Here is a 16,498-nt window from a genome sequence, read left to right as displayed (position 1 = left end):
AAAGCCAACCTGGCCGTGTGTCCCTGGACACCCGAGTTGGGGCCTGTGTGGGGAGGGCTGGCCACAGCTCTCGAGGAAGCGTCTGAGTGGGCGGTCTGTGTGCTATGGACCCTGCCGTCTCCCTGCTGAAAGGGGCGGACGGCGTTAGGGGCCTCGTTCTCAGCACATGGGGCCCAGAGGTATTTCCCTGAAACCACAGGGGTCTGCGGCCCACGCTCATGCCCCGCCTCGGCACCCCCCTCCGAGACTCTGGGTGCATCCCGAGGGCTGCGGAGACCCTCCCCAGACCCTCAGGCTGTCCAGCTTCCAAAACCAGAGAGAGGGCATCCGAGAGAGATGAGGACGGAGGGGGAGGGCAGGAAGCCCAGGAGAGCCTCAGAGGTGGGCAGGGTGGAGAGTGCAGAGGCACACCCCCAGGGCAGGGGGCCTGGCTGGGTGTCAGAGGCCGGGGTACGGGGAGGGGGAGGGACGCAAGGAGAGCTGCTGAGAGGGAAAGCAGGCGAGGGACGCCCTGGGCCTTCTTCCCCCAGTGGGTCCCACCCCGACTCAGAGCACCCTCCTGGCCCTCCACACAGACCCTTGCCAGGTGATCTCGGGGGGCAGTGAGGCACCGTGTGTCCCCTGCTCAAGGCCCAGCTCAGAAATGGATTCTGGATGCCCAGGCCCCGGGCCAGGAGGGGGAGGTCTCAGAGCCCCGTGGGGGTGGGCACCCAGGGCCCGTGCAGGCTCTGATGACTCTCACAGCACCGGGGGTCCCCGGCAGAGCCCCCTTAATGCCGGTCGCGCTGCCACAGCACGCGGGGTGGGCAGGGGGCTCCGGGAAGGCCTGACGCCCGCCTCCCGTGCGCAGATCACTTCCAGCGCCTGCTGAACGACTCGGAGCGGGCGCTGCAGGAGACCTTCCCGGGCGCCTTCGGGGAGCTGTACGTGCAGAACGCCAAGGCCTTCCGCGACCTGTACGCCGAGCTGCGCCTCTACTACCGCGGCGCCAACCTGCACCTGGAGGAGACGCTGGCCGAGTTCTGGGCCCGCCTGCTCGAGCGCCTCTTCCGGCAGCTGCACCCGCAGCTGCTGCTGCCCGACGACTACCTGGACTGCCTGGGCAAGCAGGCCGAGCCGCTGCGGCCCTTCGGGGAGGCCCCCCGCGAGCTGCGCCTGCGCGCCACCCGGGCCTTCGTGGCGGCGCGCGCCTTCGTGCAGGGCCTGGGCGTGGCTAGCGACGTGGTCCGGAAGGTGGCCCAGGTGCGCGCGGAGGCCCCGCCCCCTGCCGCACGTCCCCGCGCCCCACCCCGGGGCCCTGGGACTCCCGGTGTCCCCTTCCACCCCCCACCCGGGCGGGTGGGAGGATCCAGCATGCGAGCTCTGCTCGGGGCAGCGATGGCCAGGCCGGTCCCGGGCAGAAAGGGAAGGGAAGAGGGCTGCGGCTGGTTGCTGAGCCAGCTCCAGGGGTCAGGTGGACGGGAGACGGGGGATGAGGGAGGTGTGTGCTCCGAGGCCGGGGCGAGGGATGCCTGGCCCCGTCGGGCAGCTCGCTCGTGTCAGACCCACCAGCGTCGGGTGTGGGAGGGCATCGTGAGCCACCTCCACCCCCACTGGGGTCCCTAACGAGTCACCTACAGCCCCAGCCTCCATCCATTCAGCTGCGTGGTGGGCGGTATTCCCGCTTCCCTGGGAGGGTTCGTGACCGCGGTGCCCCGGGGAGTCGCGGCACTGTGAGTGTATCGCTTATTAGACGGAGCCCCACCATGGCCAGCAGGCCTGCTTGGTCATCTGAGAAGGACCCGGGCGCGCCTTGTGGGGCTGCACACCTGCTGCGGGGTGGCGCTCAGGCTGCCTTGCCTCCCCAGGTGCCCCTGAGCCCGGAGTGCTCACGGGCCGTCATGAAGCTGGTGTACTGTGCCCACTGCCTGGGGGTGCCTGGCGCCCGGCCCTGCCCCGACTACTGCCGCAACGTGCTCAAGGGCTGCCTGGCCAACCAGGCTGACCTGGACGCCGAGTGGAGGAACCTTCTGGGTGAGCTCCCACTGCCGTCACCGCCTGCGGGAAGGGGGGTTGGGGGCGTGCAAAACCGGGCCTGTCCTCTGGAGCAGGCGGTCCCTGGGGCGAGGAACAAGCTGCCCCCCGAACGTCCCGAACAGACTGCAACGTGGGCAGCTGCCCGGGAGGGAGCCCTGCGGGGTCACAGTCCTGCCCTTCTCCACTGAGCGCGTACGTGCCAACACGTGCGCGAGTTAACGTGTGCGTTGCTGCCCTGGGGTGGGCCAGCTCTGAGGGGTGCCGACGTGACGTGGGTCACCAAGCAGCTGTGCCAACACAGATGTGCCACAGTGTGTACACCTGCTGCTGCGCGGTGAGCCCGCGTGCATCCACGGTGACACACGTGAGCTGACGGGAGGGTTCAGCGTGCCTGTATACCGAGATGTGTAAGTTCTAACGCGTGCTGACACGTGGGCCAGCCCACATTCGTGCTGAGACACGTGCTAACGTGGACGTGTGCTGGCATGCCTCGAGCCAACGTGAAAACTATGTGAGGTAACATAGGTATGTGGTGGGCCAGGTGTACGTGTGCCGACACACACAGGCGCTAACGTGTACACGGGCTGGCCTGAAGTGAGCCGACATACAGATATATCGTCTCGTACAAGCTGCCGTGTGTGTGGTAGCACGTGGTGAGCCAGTGCGCGTACGTACAAAGTGCCCCCTGTGTGTGTGCTCACGCCCGTGCCAGACTCCATGGTGCTCATCACAGACAAGTTCTGGGGCCCGACGGGCGCAGAGAGCGTCATCGGCGGCGTGCACTTGTGGCTGGCAGAGGCCATCAGCGCCCTACAGGACAACAGCGACACCCTCACAGCCAAGGTGCGGGCAGGGGCATGCAGTGGGCGAGGGTGGGCGCCCCGGATACGGCCTCGTACCCTTCCAGGACACTTGCGTTCTCCCCCCAGGTCATCCAGGGCTGCGGGAACCCCAAGGTGAACCCCCAGGGCCCCGAGCCCGAGGAGAAGCGGCGCCGGGGCAAGCTGGCGCTGCCGGAGAAGCCACCCGCGGGCACGCTTCAGAAGCTGGTGAGGGGCCCCTCAGCCGGGCAGGCCCTGGGGGGAAGCGGTTGGGGGTCCAGGGCAGGCTGGGCCGGGGCGCCCAGGGGCCTGACTGCTGCCCTGCAGGTCTCCGAGGCCAAGGCCCAGCTCCGAGATGCCCAGGACTTCTGGATCAGCCTCCCGGGGACGCTGTGCAGTGAGAAGTTGGCCATGAGCGCGGCCAGCGATGACCGCTGCTGGAATGGGGTGGCCAAGGGTCGGTAGGTGCCCCTGGCTGACACACTCCGTCCCTCCTTCACGGCCCCTTGCCAGTCTGGGGCACCAGATGTTGTGTGCATAGGGCCATACCTGACGCGGGACACCCAACGGGACCCAGAGCTGGGATGAGGGCTGAGTCCTCGCCCTGTGCCAGCTCCCCACAGCAGGCGCCATGCTCAGCGCATCCTCACCCCACTGCAGTGGCGTCTGCACGGGCTCCCGTCGGCCCCTGGAGCCTCTGGGGGGGTCTCAGGCTTGCCACCGCCCTGACGGGGGGAGGGGAGTGGGCAGGCATGCTGGGGCAGTGCCCCTGTGTGGGGAGCAGGGCAGTGACCCAGGGCTTGCCCTCCCGGCCTCCAGGTACCTGCCCGAGGTGATGGGCGACGGCCTGGCCAACCAGATCAACAACCCCGAGGTGGAGGTGGACATCACCAAGCCCGACATGGCCATCCGCCAGCAGATCATGCAGCTGAAGATCACGACCAACCGTCTGCGCGGCGCCTACAACGGCAACGACGTGGACTTCCAGGACGCCAGTGAGAGCGGGCCAGGGGTGGCCTGGGGGCTGAGAGCTGAGGGTTGGTGCCAGAACGCCAGGGAGAGCCCCCGGCCGGGGAAGGCTGCAGCGGATGGGGCCCTCCCAGCCCCCGGGCCTCCACAGTGGCTCTGAGGACGCTGCCACTGCCCGGTGTGGTCACAAAGTCCCCCTGCCCCTTGTCCCCGGGCACAGTTGTGACCCGGCCCGGACGTCCTCCCAGCCTCGGCAGGCCCAGGGGGTTGGGGTGCTGCGGTCAGGGCGGAGCTGGCGTCACTGGCCCGCGAGGCCCAGGCGGAGGGACGCGGCTCTCGGGGTCCCCAGGGCTGGGCGGGCCCACTGGAGCCGCCTCTTCTCCCCAGGTGATGACGGCAGCGGGTCAGGCAGCGGCGAGGGCTGCCCCGACGACGAGTGTGGCCGGAGGGTCGGCAGGAAGAGCTCCAGCTCCCGGACGCCCCTGAGCCACGCCCTGCCCGGCCTCTCCGAGCGAGAGGGTCAGAAGGCGTCGGCCACGGGCCGCCCGCAGCCCTGCACACGCCTCCTGCTGCTCTCCGGCCTCCCGCTGGTGCTCTCAGCAGCCAGGCCCCGGTGGCGGTAACTGCCCGGCCCCAGGGCCCGAGGCCAAGGACTGACTTTGCCAAAACCAGACGGTACAGGAAGGGTCAGCGAGGAACCGCGGCCGTGACTGTGCTGGGGGCCGGGCGAGGGGCTGTGCCAGCCACCCTGGCTTTTAGTTTTGTATGAGGCCCTCAGGTCAGCAGGGAACGGCGTCCCCAAAAGCCATGCATTTCAGGGACCTCGGGGATGCCAGTGCCGTCTCTCGCCCCCAGCTCCTGCGCCATCACGGCAGTACCAGGGCCTGCGAGGAGGCGGCCCGAGCAGAGTCCCGCCGGAGCGCGAGCCGCGCCTTCATCTCCCGCCTGCCCCGCCGAGCACCGGGGCCTCCAGGTGTCTGAAAGTCAGGCCCACCCCCAGCGCCCAAGAATCCCTGAGAGGGCGTCGGAGTTCCCGCCGTCTAGGGTCTAACGGGGCCTTTGAGATCACGCATGAACCTTGCCCCACCCCCCCACCAGAGCCACCTCTCAGCTGCGTCTGTGCGGGGCTGGGCCGCGGCTCCTGCCCATCCACAGGGGACTTCGGGCTGTGCGGACGCGCCACCTGCCGTCGTCCTGCCCCCTGTCTCCACCCAGACCCAGGGCCAGTCCCAGCTCAGGGCGACACAGGCCAGGGCTGCAGGTGACCCCTGGCTGTCACCTGGCCACAGAGATGCTGGGTGGCTGGTGAAACTTCAGCTCAGGGCCAGCGAGACCCGGCTCTGCAGGCTGGAGGGACATCCCTTCCCTGACCCCGCCAGCTGCAGGGCCCGGGGAGCTTTGACAGTTAAGGGCTTTTCCAGCCGTGCGTACTCTGCAAGCGCTTCCCGTCCTCTCACCTAGAGCTGCTTTCTCAGCTCATCCCCAAATGCTTTTGAAGGTCCCGGGCGACCTTCCGTGGCCCTGGGATCTGGGCGCACCCCCGCTCACTCAGGCTGTCCAGGCCCCTCCGTAGACCTGTGGGCCCACCCTCCTGGGCCCTACCCTCTGCAGGGCCTGGGGAGGGGCTGGCGACAGAGGGAGCCGGGCACAGGAGGGTGGTCCTTGAGGGTCTGGGGGATATTAAGCCACCATGACCAGGGAGAGTGGTCCTCACCAGCCCCCGGGCCCTGAGAAGGCTGCTTCGCGCTGCTTTGCTTTTCCTCACGGGGCTGGGGGGCCCCTGGCCACTGGTTAGGGCTTCTGGGGTGTGTGGGGTCCTGCACTCCGCCGGCAGCCCAGCCTCACAGGCACACCCACCCCATCGTAACCCTGTCGTGCCTGGGCAGGGGGCTGGGCCTGGGGCCTCCTTCCCTGCGAGTGAGGGCTAGCTGAACTCTCAGGGGCTCTGGGGCAGTGACCACCCGTGTGCCAGGACGGCCCCAGAGCGGCCTGCATTCCGGCCCTGCCCTACATGTGTCTCTGGAAGGGGCGGCCCTGCCACGGGCACTGGCCAGGCGGCAGCCAGGCCTGCCGTCTCCTTGTGCTGCACGGTGTCAGCAGGTGACGTGTGTTCTTTGAGTCCTCGTATGAATAAAAGGCTGGAGACCGCGTGTGGCTGCAGTGATCCCGCTGTGCTCAGCCCGGCCGCAAGGGTGTGCCGTGGGCCGTGCACAGCAGGCCGTGGCCGGTTGGGAGGTCAGGAGGGGTTCGGACACAGATCGCGCCTGGCGGTGTGGCCCACGGCTGCAGAGTGCTGTCCTGCCCCCAACCGGGGTCCCCCCTGCCGTCCACCCTCACTGCCCCTGCTCTGTACACACACATCCAGACACGTGTCCCAGGAAGGTTCCCGTTACCAGTTCCTGCCAAGTAGCCTCAGAGATGCCCAGATCAGGGCACGGGGACCAGCGTCTCCTGAGGCCGAGCCTGGCGAGACATCCTGATGGTCCAGTCAGCCCCCAGTGCTACAGAGAGCCCTGCCACACCTGGCTCCTCTCACCAGAGCACGGACCCCTGCCCAGCCACGCTGCCCTTCCCCAGGCAGTCCCGTGGGATCCCTGAGTGAAGCTGCCAGACCCACTTTTGCCCCCGGGGGGCCCTGCAGCCCCTGGACACCGGCCTCTGCAGCACCGCACCGAGTGCAGGGCCCGGCACCTCAGCCAGAGGCTGCAACGCAGAGGCGGCAGCCACCGAGGGTCACTTTATTTGGGTGTCGTAGCCCACAGTGGCTGCCGGTCAAATGTTCCGCAAAGCTTCTCTTGTCTCCTGGGGCCCTGGACCACTGAAGGACCAGCAGTCAGGACCCTGGGCCCCGTGAGTACAGGGAGCTGGGCCCCCAGCACGGGGTCGGGGGGGCCAGGCGGCGCACCCTGGGAGGAGAATGCAGCTCCACGGAGGGAGTCCTGCAGGGGTCGCAGCTCCTGCTGGGCCTGGGGCGAAGCTCAGGCCTCCCTGGACACCTGCCGGGCAGCAACTGCGTGCTCACCCGCCCACCCCTCCACGAGTCCTGGGGTGGTCCCCGTTCCTGCTGGCCCAGCTCCTCCTGGAGCCCTGTATAGGCAGGTGGGCGCCCAGACGCTCACTCGTGACTGTAGGTGCAACGTAAGCACCTCGACTTGCGTGGCAGCTTCAGGGTCTGACTTCTGTGGCTCGTCGCCACGTTGCTTCAAAGGTTTCCTTGTGAACAGAGCTGGATGTATTTTCCCTGTCGGGGGAAAGGAGTCCACAGGGGAGGTGACAGCCGATGGGTCAGGAGCACGAAGGGAGGGCGCCCACCTCGGGGGTCTCTGTGCCTTGTCCCTGCAGCCCTGGGCCCGGCCCCGGACCACCCGTGAGCGCCCAAGCCCTGCCCACCCCAGGCCAGGTGCTGGGCAGCGAGAGGCTCCCCCTCCTTGGCTCCTGGGCCCCGTTCATTCCTCATGGGGATGCAGGAAGCCACAGACAGCCTGACCGACCCACAGTGACGGGCAGAGATCAGCCAGCTCCACAGGGAGCTACCTGTGGGTGGCCTGGGCAAGGCCAGCGTGTCCACACGCTTGTGCGGACACCTGTCCCACCGGGGGGAGGGGGAGGGGCTCCTTTTATTGTTGACTTTTTAAAATTTCCAGCATTGCACTAGGTCGGATCCAGGGCCTTGAAGCTCTTATAAGGAGGTGGAGGGTGGTCTCTTTAAAAACAAGAACACAAACCACAAAGGAAACTAAGCTGGGAGCCTCCCCAGGACCCGGAGGAGGAGGAGGTAGCGGGTGGGAGGGGGGAGGGGCAGGTGCCCAGCTCCCCAGGCTCCAAGCGGGGGCTGGCGGGGGCTCTGTGGCCTGGAAGGAACCTGAGGTTCCAGGCACTTGTTTTCTGCATCCTTCCTGGGACTCACCCTGCCCCCCACCCCATCTCTCCAGAGCACAGAACGCTGGCTCTGGGCAGAACCCCAGCACCCCAAATTCCAGGCCCTTTATCTCAACCACCAACATTCCCGGCCAAATGCCACTGCCCTTTCCCCATCCCAAGGCCTCCTCCCAGGCTGTGCCCCTCTTGGGCTCCCCGACTCCCCTTCCCAGCTTCCGGGCTGCTCCCCAGACCTTATCTGGCATCCCTCGGGGTACTACCAACCGGCCTGGTCCCTCCGGCCCAGAGGCTCCGGCCCGCCACCCCCCACTGTCCCCTCCGCTCATGCCCTGAGAACATGGGCTCCCCTCATAGCATCCTCTTGGCCTGTCCCCCGCCCCCCTCCTCCCCCGCTCTAGGAGGGGTCCGTCAGCCCATCCGCACTCCCGCCCCTTCTCTCCCCCGCCCGCACCCCGCCCCCCTTCACGCACGCTCTCCGCCGTCCTCCCTCACTGCACTCCTGGCCTGCTGCTCTTCCACTGAGTCTGGACCCCAGAGGCCACGGCCGCCACCCTCGCTCTGAGGTCGCCCACGGTCCCCCTGGGCCACCGCCCCCCTGCGCCGTCCCGCCCCGCCCCACCTCAAGTGTCCCCGGCGTGGGCCTGGGGCGAGGCACGTGGCAGGGCCCCTCTTACCAGCCTGAGGGAGGACCCCAGCGTCCAGGTGGCTGGCCGAGAGGAGCCTGGAGTGGGGGGAGCTGCGAGCGAGGGTCGCAGGGGAGCCAGGGGGCATCCGGGCACACTCTTGAGCCAGAGGAAGGGTGGGCGTGGCTGGGGGGAGTGAGAAGGCAGGGGTGGGAGCACCTCGGAGCAGCCTCAGCAAACACCCCTCACGGCTGCCCGGCGACACAGCCCCCGGGCAGCCCGGCCCTCCACCTACTTGGCAGTGACCGCCTCTGCACACGCGGACACACACGGACACACACCCCCTCCGCAGCTGCCCGGGGCAGGAGAAATCCCACCGTGCTGCCTCCCCTTCCTGAGGCCGTGGGCAGTCCGCTCTCCCCCTCAACTTCTCGGGACACGCAGGACTTGACCCTGAGGCCGCGCACCCCCCCCATCCAGCCACGCAGCTCCAGTGACCGCCCACGGCTGACGCGTCCACCCCGGCAGCCCTGCCACGTGCTCCCGGCGCCAGCGTGCGCTTCTCTGCAGCTCCGCCTCCTGCAGCTGCCCAGGACTGAGCGTTTCAACGTTGAGCTCTGACCCTGCACCCCCTCCCGCCAAAACTTGACCCGTCACTTAGACCCGTCGATCGCTGCCTTGTGCCCCCCCCCCACACCGTGGCTGGTCCCCCTCCTGCCCTCGTGGCCCTGACACCCAGCACAGCCCCTGAGGGACCCAGCACCAGGCCCTCGGAGCTCCTCCCTCTGGGGCACCGAGGTCCCGGAGAGTCACCAGGCCTCGCACACCGTACTCCCTGGCCTCAGCCCACCCCCCGATGGCGGTCTCACCCCGAGCGCTGCTGCCCCAGCGACCTTGGACGTTCCCCTCCCACCAGCCTCCAGCAGGCGACCAGCAGTCCCAGCGACGCCACGACCCCTCGAGGGGGTGGGACCCACGAGGGAGGGGCGGGCAGCCTCCTCCAGGTCCAGGGTGTCGTCGGGGGCACAGGTCGGGCCCAGAGTGCAGCCTGGACACAGCCTCCCTAGCTTCCTGGGGCCCGTCTTCCTGCCGCGGGGCCTAAGCGACCAGAACTCCAAGTTCGCAGAGAGCCAAGGGGCCAGCGGCCAGCCCAGCCCACTGCGGCCGGGAGAAGGGAGGTGGGATTTCGGGGCACATCCTCACGCTCAGAGAACAGAAGCAGGCAGAGGGTCTCAGCAACATCACAGAACTTTCTGGAAAGGGAGCTTTGCTTTGCAGAAGCCCCTAGCACGGGGCCCCCCTTGCTCCACACACACTGGCAGTGCCGGGTGCCATCCGGCTCTGAGTCTGTCAAGGGGAAAGCTGACCCCAGGGACAGCCAAGAGCCCAAGCTACCCCTGTGTCTGAAATCCCGACCGGCGGCTGCCCGAGGCACCCGAGGGACCTGAGGGGGTGGCCATTGGCTTGGCTGTATCCCTGCTCTGGTCGGAGTCTCCGTGGACGGCAATGTGGGAGGGGAATGGCCGGCACGAAGGAGGGGTCCATGAGGCACAGCCTCCCAGACACTGCAGGAACCACCAAGGGCAAGGTGAGAGGTGATGGGTTCCCGTATATACTGGAGACGCAGCTGAACTTCCGCGTGAGAAAGGGGGAGAGGACAGCGCTGGGCCCGTGGCCTGAGGGTGGCGGTGATGGGGAGATGCTTCACCACACAAGTAAAAATACACAGAGGCACAGCATCCATTAGATAGATCAATGGAGCAGAGAGGTAAGATCTAAGCTGGGACGACCAAAGCGCAACAACCGTAGAATGGAATGCCGTGTATCCTTTTAAGAAATCAGTGGCTGAAAGCATTCCCTTAAAGTCACAGGTGGCCTGCCGCTGCCACGTCATCCAGCACCACTGCAGCACCGGCCAGCGCGCCGGGGAAGGGATAGAGAGCCACAGACGCCGGAGAGGGACGGACCCAGGCATGGCCATCTCCGGAGCCCGTGGCCGACCACCCAGAGAGCTGGGGGCAAGCAGCAGCCGCGGCTGCCCGATTTCATCCGTGGTGCGGGCACAGGTCATGTGTAAGACGGACGCTGGGGCCTGCGGGTGGGTCCCCCGTGGACGGTACTGAGGCACTGTTGTGGCACCTGCGGTTCGGCTTGCACACAGTTCCTTGTGGAGGCCGGCAGCCGTGGCCCTCCCCCACACAGCAGCTCTCCCTCCTGGAATGTGGGCCCCCCCAGGGCAGGGACCCGGTGCCCTTGTCCTCTGCGGTGTCCTGGGTGCCCAGAGCATACTGGGCAGCGGGGACGCACTCAGTGCACGTGTTGGCCCAGAAAGGAGTGGACATCGCAGCACCCATCTGGGGGCGGGAGGGAGGGAATGAACCACGTTTGCGGGAGGTCGGTCCAGCCAGAGGGTGGAGCCAAGCGCCAGGGTGGGTGTGGCGACGCAGCGGCCAGAGGCGCGAGGGCTCTGAGGGCGTGCGGGTGGAGGGCGGAGCTACATGGCCCTGGGCCGCACACTGAAGGCGGAGCTGATCAGACTTGCTGAAGATCTGACGTGAGGTGTGAAAGAGGTTGACGGTGATGCCTTTGTAACGGAAAATATCAAACTCAACAGCAACATATTGTTGCCTAGAAAACAACATACAGAAGATGCTGTCTCCCGATCAAACTAAACACTGAAAATAATTACAAAGTCCCAGCAACACATTCTTGAACCTAACAATTTACAATTCATCTGCGTACGGACAACAGCTAGTGCATTTCAGAGGGAATAGAACCCTGGTGGGATTGTCCCGGGGACAGTAGAGCCAGCAGCCTGGAGCACCCAGGAGCACGTGTGCCCGGGCAGCAAACAGAAGTGGACACTCGATCACCATTAATCCTGGGGGGAGAGGTTCAGCTAGGCGGCTCTCGGGTCCTGCACAAGAATGAATTCTAGTCTGATTATAAAATTACAGGTAAAACCATAGTGCAAGAAAATCGCTTGTAAAATCTGGGCACACCCTTGTATAATCTCGTCCAGGGTTGCTCCCTAAGCAGCCCAGCAAACCGGACCCTGAAGGACAGAACAGACGAAGTGAAGAAAAGAGTAGAAAATTCCACGTGGCCAAGTTCAACTGGGAGAAGGCCCTTTCCACAGGAGAGGGAGAGGGGATGTGCTTTAGGAAGAGTCCTCACAAGTCGGGGAGAGCAAAGCTCTCCAGTGAAAGCAGGGCAAGAGGAAAGACAAATGTTGAATTGGAAGTGTGCTCACACTGGTACAAGCATTCCCCAGGGGACCGGACAGGGCGACAGTGCCAGAGCCCGTGACTGATGGTGCGGTGTGGGGACACGCGCGGTGACCTCCCAGAACGCAAAACTAAAGGTGTGAAGAGCTAACGCCTGTGAATTTAGACAAAGGGGAAAATAGGCCAACGGTGTGTGTGCAGCACCCTCTCACAGGTGAACGGTGAACCCAAACGCCCTTCACAGGGGCATCGGGCAGACGTGCTCGGGTTCCTGCGTGCAAGTGACAGGACCACGCGGTGCTCTAGGAAGGCAGGTTAAAGTCGCAAAGTTCACCTTTGTTTCAATTAACATAAATGGATGGAGTGCATGATAAAGTACATGTGTGCACGGGGTGCTTGAGGACATACACGCATGTACGCATGCGTGCACAGATGAAAGTCTAAACACGTTCAGCACAGTTACACTTGAGTAGGCTCGGATGCTTTACGCTGAGTTCATCGTGCATAACCAGAATAAAACAAACTTCATCCGGGGAAAATGATGCTGCAGGCGAGCATTTAGTAGCATAGAGAGATGTTCGTGGCCTAGTGTAGAACACGATCGTGCTCCCACTTCAGATACGCATGTGCGTCTGTGCTGTGTGTGTGCTGTCTGTAGACACACAGATGAAGTTGGAAGGACACACAGCGCAGTGCCGACCATGGTAACTTCCGGGTGTCGGGAATAGTCGTCGTTCGCTATTTCTTACTCTCGTGCACCCACCCATGTTCTCTAACTTTTCAAGAGTCCTTGTTAGGACGTTTTCCTCTGGTGGATGCAGTGGGAGGCGGCCACACCCCCACCCCTCCCCTCCCCAGGAAGGCCCTCCACTGCCATGTTATGTGTCCCCCCGGGGGGCCTGCAGCCACAACTCGCCGAGGCTGCTACAAAGGCCCAGCCCCCAGCCTCCATGGAGAGCCCCTCTGAAAATCCAGCCCAGCTCCAGAGCGACACACGAGGTCATTTCTCACTCTGCCCACAGGCCTTCCTCTCCCCTTACAGGAGCATCGGTCGGGACGGCCCCCAGCACACCTCCCACATAGGGAGCCCCGTCTCCCGCAAGAGGCTAGGAGAGTCAAGCAAAACCACCACGGCTGCAGAGGCCGCCTTGACCAGCAAAAAGCCTGCCTGGTTGGGGTCCTCACCTGCGGGGCTCCAGCCCCGACTCCCTGCCCACTGCCATGCCCCGCCCTGCCCCACTCCCCACGGTTCTGCTCTCAGCAGCGAGCCCCCTCCCGCCACCTCCTCCCTGGAAACACCAGCACCTTCTTGCCCTCACTCCTCACCACGCCCTCCCCCACCCCCTTCCCCCCACCCCCTCCACGAGAGCAGACGCACCCCCCAGGGGCCCACCCTCCTCACGCTGTGCTCCTGGCTCACGGTCGCCCTCTAGTTCCTCCTCCGTCTCAGTCCACACCCAGCAGCCCCCCTAGAACACCCCTGGCAAAGCAGACACTCAGTAAATGCACGAGGAAGAAGTGAATGCGCTAGACACCAGCGGACAGCCTGGAGCCCGTGGGCAGAAACGTGAGACACCCAGCCCATCCCTTCTGAGCCCAGATGGAGAGCAGGGCTGTGGGTCCCCCACCCCAGCGATAATCTCTAGAGCGCGCTCCAGCCGCACCCTCCGGCCCTCCTGACAGACGGCCCAGGCCCACGGGCCCAGTGAGCTCGCCAGCACAGACGGGGAGCCCCTGGCCCGGGTAGGGGCAGAGAGGGTTAAAAACACCCCCAGGGGGCGCCGCTTTATTGGGGGTCAGGAGGGAGACCTTGCTACGCACAGCCCTACAGGCGCAGACCCCCCGCCCTCGATTCCTCGGGGCCAGGAGCCCAGAAGCGACCCCAAGGGGCAGCTGCCAGCAGGTGAGAACAGGCAGCCCGGCCCTCCCAGTGGAAGCAGCCTCGGCACCAGGTGCGGCTCCGCCACTGAGATCCTTCCACCCTCCAGTCCTCGTCCTTCCGGTGGCCCCTGCACAAGGAACCGGCAGGGAGGAGGAGAAGGTGAGGGGCCCGGGCCGTCCCCCGGGGGCCCGCACGCCCTCGAGGGCCGGCGGCTGCTGCTCCCAGAGCAGGCCCTGAGAAAGTACAGGCAACACCTGCCCCCCTCCCTGGCCCCCAGCAGGCCCCGGCCTCCTGGCCACGTCCCAGGGGACAGTCTGCACACAGCTCCGCTCGCCACCCGCCTCACCGGGAGCACAGGGCCAGCGGAGAGTCACTACCCACGCACCCTCAGCTCCCCTCGCAGCCCACCAGAGTGGGGTGGGGAGGGTGGGAGAGGAGGGTGCTTCTAGAAGCAGACTCCTGCTGCGACAGACACCCGGGAGAGCGGGTTAGGAGAAAACTTCCAGAAGCAGCCCCAAGGCCAAGTGCCCTGCAGTCCGGGGAAGCCATTGTCTACCAGGGCCTTCCGGTGTCAGCAGAGCCCCCAGGTGTCCAGCGGAGCCCCCGGTGTCACGTCACACCTCCAGGGAGCCACGGGCACACTGAGCGTGGCGTCGCCACCTTACACGGGGACAGTGCCCTCCCTGTCCCCGCACAGACCCATCTGGGAATTCTGCAGAGTGGCTTGAATTTGAGCAATTTCAGAGGATGATGGGGGATACTTGCCCGGCCACCCTGCAGGCCGGTGCCTGTGTCCTGGGAGCAGCCCGGCCCGACACCTGGACTCACCGATGGCCATCAGCGAGTGGCAATCCTTGCGGAAGTCGGTCCAGGCTTTGGTCTTGCAGTATTTGCTGCAGGTCAGGATCCCGTAGCAGCGGGTGCAGGGTGCGAGGCGCACCCCAGTGGAGCGGCCACACTCGTAGCAGAACTTGAAGAAGGGAACCCTGCAGGGGAGCCACGTGGGCCGTCGGGAGGCACCCGTCACCTGTGCCCGAGGCCCTGAGCCCCGGGGCCTGCCCTGTGTCCAGTGCGATGCTACTGGGAACAGGAAACAAGCCCCGTGCCCTGGAAGCCATCCGGGTGCTGGCCGGCCCGACTGGGCAGGAGACGACACCACACCATTTGGGGACCCGCATCACGGCGTGGGAGTGGGGAGGAGTCTGCGGTGGGGGGAGCAGACTCCTAGCGGGCGCGCCTCGGGAGTGGGCCTGGCACCTGCCTCAGGGAACAGTGAGTCCGGTGGGTGTGCCTCCCCCACGCCCCACCCCAGCCCCGTCCACCAGGGTTTAGTGGGCGGGCGCCGTCCAGGATGCCCACCGCCCGCAGCAGGGCCAGGCCACTCGAGAGCCGTGCTGTCTGGGGCAGCGCAGGTCGGGACCGGCCTGGCAGCACACCCAGCCCACCGCCACCCTCAGCCACTCGCTGCTCGTCCAAGCCCAGGCCCTCGGGCAGGCGGTGCCCTTCCGCTTCAGCCGGCGACAGGGGGCCAGCTCCGTTGCACCGAGAGACCGCGTTAGCCCCCACGGGCTCTCCTGGTCACGCGTGACGCCACACGCAGAGGGGGCTCTGAGCTGCCCACCTCGACCACCCTCCTGTGGTGGGCCCACCCCTGGCTGTGCGGCAAGGCAGGCAGGCGCCCCAAGCCTTGGACAGCCCCCAAGCAGGTCTGAGGGCGCAGAGTGGGGCTCCGTCTTGGCGGCGTCCCTCTGCTCCTGCATCCGGGCCCTCGGACCTGCAGCCTCCAGCCCCGGCTCTGTGTCCGCTCACCACGCCTTGAAAGGCCACCGGGCAGCACCAGGTTCTCTCCGGCCTTGCCTGGCGGCTCACACCCCTCTCTGGAGGGGAGACTCTTGGCTCTGCTCTCTGGCCACTGGTGGCAGGAGGCACAGTGGGCTGGGGGGCAGGAGGGCAGCGAGCCCCCCACAATAATCATCAGAGGGTCAACCACGTCCCTCCACCTTCTGCCCTTAAGCAACGCACAGTCCTCCCAAGAAAGGTCGCCTAGCCTCCGCTTCGCCAGCACCCCTGAAGATGCAGAACTTCACAAAGAAACACCTGCTGGCGAGTAGAGAAGAGTAGAGAAGGTGGGAGCCCCTCATCCCCGTCAACCGCCACGCCCACCAGCACCCAGAGCCACTCCCCATGCTGCTCTGGGGACTAGGACGTGGGTCAGGAAGCCAGCTGTGTGACGAAGTGTGCAGGGCCAAAGCCACCGTCCTGAAGACCACGTGGCACCAGGGCGACGCTTCTGGGAGGGCTGACAATAAAGCAGAACTTAAAAGTGGGTCTGATGGCTTCTCGGTGTCACACATCACCTCTTTAAAAGGAAACGGAAGTGACAAGAGGGCATGTCTGTTAGAACGCTGGGACTCTTGTGTGAACAGCTCTGTTGAGACCTAATTCCTATTCCATCCAATACCCCCATTTAAATATTCACAATCCAGTGGCTTTTAGTACATTCACAGCCGCGCAACCATCACCACAATCAATTTTAGAACATTTTCATCCTCCAAAACGGTTCCCAGCCCGACAGCTTTTATGCCCGATTCCCCTACCCCTCCATCTCTAAGCAGCCACTCATCTACTTTGTCTCTGTGTATTTTCCTGTCTGGACATTTCATATAAATGGAATCATATAATATGTGGTCTTTCACGACTAGATTATTTTGCTTACTATAATGTTTTCAAGTTCATCCATGTTGTAGCGTGTCTCAGTGCTACATTCCTTTTTATGGATGAATAATACTCCATGGTATGGTAGACCACAATTTGTTTATCCATTCATCAACTGATGGATACTTGGGTGGTTTCCATTCTTTGGCTTTTATGAATCATGCTGCTATAAATCTCTGTGTGGACATATGTTTTCATCAAATGTTTTTTCTACATCAATTGAAATAGTTTTTTCTTTCATTTCTAATAATATGGTGTATTACATTTATTATTTTGTTGTTTAACCACCCTTGCATTTCTGGAGTAAATCCCACTTGGTCATGTCAGATATTCAATAGTTCTTTTGACATGATGCTGAATTTCGTT

At 64.7% G+C, this 16,498-nt stretch overlaps 1 protein-coding gene across 1 annotated transcript in view; it reads left to right on the top strand.

The window, feature by feature from the left end:
- Positions 1–5,956, top strand: part of GPC1 (glypican 1) — a 29,392-nt gene extending 23,436 nt beyond the window's left edge. Inside the window, exons 3-9 of the mRNA XM_027116766.1 lie at positions 851–1,242; positions 1,848–2,013; positions 2,729–2,859; positions 2,946–3,065; positions 3,165–3,298; positions 3,657–3,832; positions 4,194–5,956. Of these exons, the coding sequence (XP_026972567.1) occupies positions 851–1,242; positions 1,848–2,013; positions 2,729–2,859; positions 2,946–3,065; positions 3,165–3,298; positions 3,657–3,832; positions 4,194–4,429 (1,355 nt within the window). The 3' untranslated portion in view covers positions 4,430–5,956. The remainder of the gene's footprint in view (positions 1–850; positions 1,243–1,847; positions 2,014–2,728; positions 2,860–2,945; positions 3,066–3,164; positions 3,299–3,656; positions 3,833–4,193) is intronic.
- The last annotated feature ends 10,542 nt before the right edge of the window (positions 5,957–16,498 follow it).

The sequence above is a fragment of the Aethalodelphis obliquidens genome, unplaced genomic scaffold (assembly GCF_003676395.1).
Source record: "Aethalodelphis obliquidens isolate GAN/ISIS:26980383/991018 unplaced genomic scaffold, ASM367639v1 scaffold2, whole genome shotgun sequence".
Lineage (NCBI taxonomy): Eukaryota > Metazoa > Chordata > Mammalia > Artiodactyla > Delphinidae > Aethalodelphis > Aethalodelphis obliquidens.
This window is presented reverse-complemented; position numbering and strand designations above follow the sequence as displayed.